This window comes from Tauraco erythrolophus, chromosome W (genome assembly GCF_009769465.1).
Source record: "Tauraco erythrolophus isolate bTauEry1 chromosome W, bTauEry1.pri, whole genome shotgun sequence".
In the NCBI taxonomy this organism is placed as follows: Eukaryota; Metazoa; Chordata; class Aves; order Musophagiformes; family Musophagidae; genus Tauraco; species Tauraco erythrolophus.
Window position 1 is genome coordinate 7,200,667 of NC_141497.1, and position 5,998 is coordinate 7,206,664.

Here is a 5,998-nt window from a genome sequence, read left to right on the forward strand (position 1 = left end):
ACTGCACCCTGCAGGGGGCACGTCACATCTCACACCAGCTCACGAATCTGCAACTGGTCTGGCACACAGCTCCAGGGCCAGTTGTTCTTCCCAGTGTCCCAGAAGTGCACTGACAACAAAAAACCAACCTGCTGACTCTCTGAACTTCAGAGGGAGAGATGTGTCAGCTCTGGAAGCTGGAGCCAGCCACGCTGTTCTGCGTGTCCCTGTTCTGGATAAAGATAAGCAGCCTTCTGAGGAGAAAACCTGTAGTAGGCAAGCAGGAATTATATTTCCTCCTAATGTTGACATGAAGACTTTTTATGAACTACCTGCAGATGTGCAAGAAGAACTACTAGCTGAATGGAAGAATCAGGAACCTGTGTCTAGAACTTCTATGGATAAAGCCCCTGAAAAGCCTAAAACCAACAAAGGGAAAAGGAATACGTGTTTATCACAGTCTAACAGTTTGCTAAGATATTTTAAACCACAGTGAAACGCTTTTCGTTATAGTGACACTATGAGAATCAGCACTTGAAGGCACTTTAGTTGTGAAAAGTTTGCTGTAAATTGTAAAGATGTGAATATTAAATGTATATTTTGACAACTTTTGACATAAAACCTGCTGCTGATCCTGTCCCAGTAGTAATTAGCCTGTCTTATTTTTCTTTCATAGATTTCATAGATTTCTAGGTTGGAAAAGACCTTAGAGATCATCCAGTCCAACCGTCCCTAATCTCCCATTAAACCATATCCCTAAGTAGTTCATCCACCCTATTCTTAAACACATCCAGGGATGGGGACTCAACCACCTCCCTGGGCAGCCTATTCCAGTGGCTGACAACCCTTTCAGAGAAGAAATACTTCCTAACATCCAACCTGAATCTCCCCTGACTAAGCTTATACCCATTTCCTCTTGTTCTATCGCCCATCACTAATGTAAAGAGCCCTTCCCCCACCTCCCCACCATCTTTTCTCAAGTATTTGTAGGCTGTAATCAGGTCTCCCCTCAGCCTCCTCTTCTCCAGGCTAAACAGCCCCAACTCCCTCAGCCGCTCCTCATAAGTTTTGTTTTCCAGCCCCTTGACCAGTTTAGTCGCCCTTCTCTGGACCCGCTCCAGGAGCTCAATATCTCTCTTAAAGCGAGGGGCCCAAAACTGGACACAATATTCCAGGTGCGGCCTCACCAGTGCCGAGTACAGGGGCAGGATCACTTCCCTATTCCTGCTGGTTACACTATTCTTGATACACACCAGTATCCCATTGGCCTTCTTGGCCACCTGGGCACACTGCTGGCTCATATCAAGCTGGTAGTCAACCAACACCCCCAGGTCCTTCTCCGCCAGGCAGCTCTCCAGCCACTCTTCCCCGAGCCTATAGCAATGCTTGGGGTTTTTATACCCCAAGTGAAGGACTCTGCACTTGGCCTTATTAAAGCTCATGCCATTGGCCTCAGCCCAACGATCCAGCCTGTTCAAATCCCTCTGAAGGGCCTCCCTACCCTCGAGCAGATCGACACAGCCTCCCAGCTTGACAACTTTCAGGCAGAAGAACTGTTTGCTGATTTGGTTTAAAGGTCCCAGATACTAGTTTAGACAATAATTTGTTCCAGGCCACTCCTGCGCAGCCTGTGAGGCCCAGTCTCGCGTGGATGGCTTCCCTGAACTCTTGGGCAACCTGAGATCCAACAACTAGTCTTACATGCGTTGTATCGTGCAAATTGATGGCTGCAAAGAAAAAGAGAGCCGTGTTTGGTACGTAAACAGTCACCTAATTAGCTCATCCTCTAGATTCGGGTATTTTTTACATTGCATTAAAGCAGGACAAGAAAGTACGGCCTCACGGGTCAAGTGGTATTGCCATGCCTTCTGTATCCAAGTTGAACTTCATTCCTATCTCCCAAAAACCCTGGGAAAAGGGGGACTGCTACTGTCCAAAGCCAGGGGCATGCTGTCCAGGAAGCATAATATTTAGAGAATATTTTAAATATAAAATATATGAAGAGATGTCAAAAAAAGAGCATTAAATATCACAGATTCATGTACTAATGTAACCAAAGTAGAGATTTACAGATCTTTAATTTAGAGGGCTGCCTTACAGCTAAGCCTTTATTACTCACTTGCAAGTGCCAAATGAGGAGAAATGCCTGAAAAGTCCTTTTTACCTCATCAAACCATATATTAAAGCCATCGCATGAGCTCAAATTCCAGGAAAAAAAACAACTGCTTTGCTTCCTTGTGCCTAGAACGAGCGTCACGAAATAGCTGTTGCATTCACGTTTGACGATGCACAAAGCATCTCAGTTCCCTACTTAGTAAGTCTGTTCCTGACCTACTGGCTACAGCAAAAATTTACTGCATTTTGGAGTTTATTTGTTAAAAAACTCATTCAATTTTGCCAACAACATTCAAGCTGAATCCAAAATTCTACGTCTTAATACAGTAAAACTACTTTAGAGAAAAAAAAAAAAAGGACAATGAAAATCATAGAATCATGGAATGGTTTGGGTTGGAAGGGACCTTCAGGATCATCTAGTTCCATCCCACCTTCCCCTAGAGCAGGTTGTCTCAAATCTGTTCTGGGATCTCTTCTCCCAAATCATTGTACGTGCTTATCTACCCCAAAGATTTATTTTTTTACAATCCAGTTGGAACACGGATTAACATTTGCCACACATGTACTCTCAAATACAGAAACCCAGTATCGACCAGCACAAGTTTCCAACTGTTCCTCTCTGGACAATATGAACAGCAGACGGATACTTTGTACCGAACTTCACAAATATTTACCGTATTTTTCAAAATGAGGAACGTTTAACTCACCTTGGTCGTTGTACACGTGGCCAGACATGCAGACTCTGGAACATCCACTTTGCTGCAGCTGGTTCAATCTTTTCTCCACAATCTCAGTGATATCCACAAAATTTTCATCAAACCCAAGTCTTTCCACCAGCGGACAAAATTCCCCCAACAACTCTAGGAGGAAAAGATACCCAAGGATAATACCCGCACAACTAATAACGCGAGGTTTTCGTGTCTGCATCAATCCACAGCTGATTTCCCATGGATTCAGCTGTGTTCTCTTCCAGATAAAATAATAAGGCGCTGATTTTAGCAAAGGTGACGAGGAGGAATATTTCCTCATCCCACAACCACCTCTGTCACCTGCTTTTCTTCTTCCCAAATCTCTTCTTTCTTGCCTCATTTCTTTTTGAAATTACAGTTCTTAACCTCTACAGTACTTTCTCCTAAGGAAAACTGTTTCCCAGTTAGGTGAGCTTTCACTTTTAAGAGGGGAGATTCACTGAAAGAGGGAAGATTTTGATTAGATCTAATCGATTGGCATTGTACAACTGGAAGTAGTATTGCCATGGTATGAGGCTCATTCCAAGAACAACTTTTAGAGCAGGAAAACGTCACATGCTTTTGCACACGTGTGCACATCCACAGAGTTTAAGGTGTCCTCTTCTGAAAAGCTGTTGATTTTTCATACCTGTAACCTTGTAGGACGTTTCCCTGTACAGGGTTAGATCTTCTCCGTTAACCAGTATCAGCTGAGGACACTTCTCTTTAGCATCCTTGACAGACATCAGTTTCTTTACTCCAAGGCTTCGTAGTTACAGGTAACCACGATGGATTTCTGTTGCACACCTGAAAAATAAAGGTTAAATGTTTTGGGTTTTTTTAAAGTTTCTTGGTACTTCACAGAACTTTCAAGCCACTGCGAAGCAAATGCTTTGGTCAGAACGCAACATCGTAGAACAAAGCCAACGAACCAACATGACAGTCTTATTTTACAAGACTGAGGGAAGGACCAGCAAGAACATTTTAAAACCTTACAGGTATTTTTTCCCATTGGAATATCGCTCTTAGTTTGGGGCCTTTTAGGGCAACCTCACCTGTCAAAGCACTCTTGATGCAATAGTCATTTTATGATGGACTTTCTCAACTGATCGTAGATGCTACTGATTACCTCACGTTCATCTTTAACTTCTGGATGGAATAACACGTTTTAAGCATGACTGTGTCAAAAGGCTCAGGCTCATCTGTGGAACCCTGCCCTCTCCATGCCCACGTATGTTACAAACCAGCTTCAATCCCCAGAATGGTTCAGACACGTCAGCAAGTGCCTGGACTTGCGCTCCAGAGGATTTATTACTCTTGTAGTCACACAGCTACACAGAGTCTACACTGCACCTTACTCACTCCGGATGCACTTACAGCTCCGGTGTGGCTGCCTGTATCTCACCACACCAGCGTGTCCTCAATTTATTCATGTCCTTAGTTTCTTCTGCCTGAATACACATAATCCCCAAATTAACAGCAAATTAACTCATACCTAAAGGCTTGTCTCTTAATTCAGGATTACGGATCATTTCTACTTGTGCGTAGAAGCAGTCCGAGTCAACGTGCACAATCACCCTGCACGCTGCGCTTCTCGCCGACACCGATGTGCTGGGGCCTGCTGCAAGGAAAGGAAACCAACAGATTAGAAATTACGAGCTGCCTCGCGTGTGACATCACCGCCTTTTCAAAATTAATCCAGCCTAATAAACAGCTATTACAAGGAGAAGATAAAATTTACAAGTTGTGTACGAATTCTAGCGCTGCATTAATTCTAGGATTACTTAGGAGCGTAAGTCATCCACCGCAGCTCAGCTTTTTACCAAAAACACTCCTGTTTTTGGAGGGTCAGTGGTGGTTGTTTTTCACTGAACCATTTTCGAACATCGCTTTACCGACACAACATCCTTCCACAGTGGAAGACCGAAACTCCTTTTTAATATATTTCGGGAAAACGACCTGTCTTTAACTCCGCTAAACCAGCTCTATCAACTACCCGCCTTTCCCAGGGGCGGCCGAGGAAGATGGCAAATCCCCAGCCAACAAACAGCAAACCCCGCTAGGAAAAGAAGCCCACCAAGTTAAAAAAAGAAAGAAAATTTAAAACCAAAGAGCTGAAAATAACCCCAGTTGGTTGATGGAGTCCTAACGAAACTGGTTTCTTGCTGTACGCTGTTGGGGGGGCTGCTTTTAATGTCTACTGAGGTCTCTGGTAGGTGGAGAAGCAAAGCAGGATCACGGAAACCATTAAAAACTAAAAAGGCGGCGAGGAGAGGCTCTCCCCCCCTCACGGCTCCCACAGGGAGCTCGCATGTTTTCCCGGGACACCGGGAACACGGGGCGGGCTCGGCGCTCCCCCCGCAGCTCCGGCCTTTCCACACGGGCCGGGCAGCCTCGCCGTGTGCCGGAGCCCCTCTCCGGGACAGAACGCGGCGTTCTGCCCCACAGCGGAGCGCTCCCGCCGCAGACTGCGGCCACCCGCTGCGGAGCCGGCCCCGCGGGACGCGGGCTCCGCCGCCGCGCCGCTCCCCTCCCGCCATCGCTCCCGCCCCACCGCCGCCCGCGCTCACACGGGGCAGGAGGAGCGCTCCCGCCGCCGGGCTGCGGGCGAAGCCAGTCCTCCTCATCCTCCTCCGTGGGCGGCGGGAAGGGCTCCATACCGCCTGCGGGATGACTCATCCGCCTCCTCCCAGCCGCTCCCTACACCCGCCGCCGGCGGGGACGGCCGCGCTCCCGCAGCTCCCTTCGCGCCGCGCCCGCTCCGCGGAGGAGGCGGCCGCACGGCCGCGCCGCGCAGGTCCTAACGCCGCGCCAGGGCCTTGCCGGCCGCCTGCGGGGCCCCGAGAGCGGGGGCGGCGCGGGGACGGAGCCCTCCGGTTGTGGCCGACGGGTTGTTCGTGCTGCGAGAAACCGGACCGAGCTCGGCAGAGCCCGCGGGTCCCGGGGAGGGCTGTCGTGGTGGTTGTGTTACTCAACAATAAAGGGGTTAAAGTTTTGCGTAACAGTTTCATGAAGGGTTCAGTCGGCAGTAGGTGATTTACACATACCTAAAGAAACTAACAAGAGGTCCAGCCTTGAAGCTGTCAGCAGTGATTAAAACAGAGACTCTTTATCAAGAACTGTCTGCCCTTGGAGGGAACATCCCAGAAACTGCAGAAACTGCATAAACTTTGTTC

At 47.8% G+C, this 5,998-nt stretch overlaps 1 protein-coding gene across 1 annotated transcript; it reads right to left on the bottom strand.

The window, feature by feature from the left end:
- Positions 1-1,476: 1,476 nt before the first annotated feature.
- LOC147526194 (DNA polymerase iota-like) lies at positions 1,477-5,362 on the bottom strand. Its single transcript, XM_086630301.1, is given in 6 exon segments — positions 1,477-1,706; positions 2,802-2,954; positions 3,472-3,588; positions 3,591-3,629; positions 4,318-4,443; positions 5,269-5,362. Coding segments are annotated over 6 exon segments (759 nt in total).
- Between the last annotated feature and the right edge of the window lie 636 nt (positions 5,363-5,998).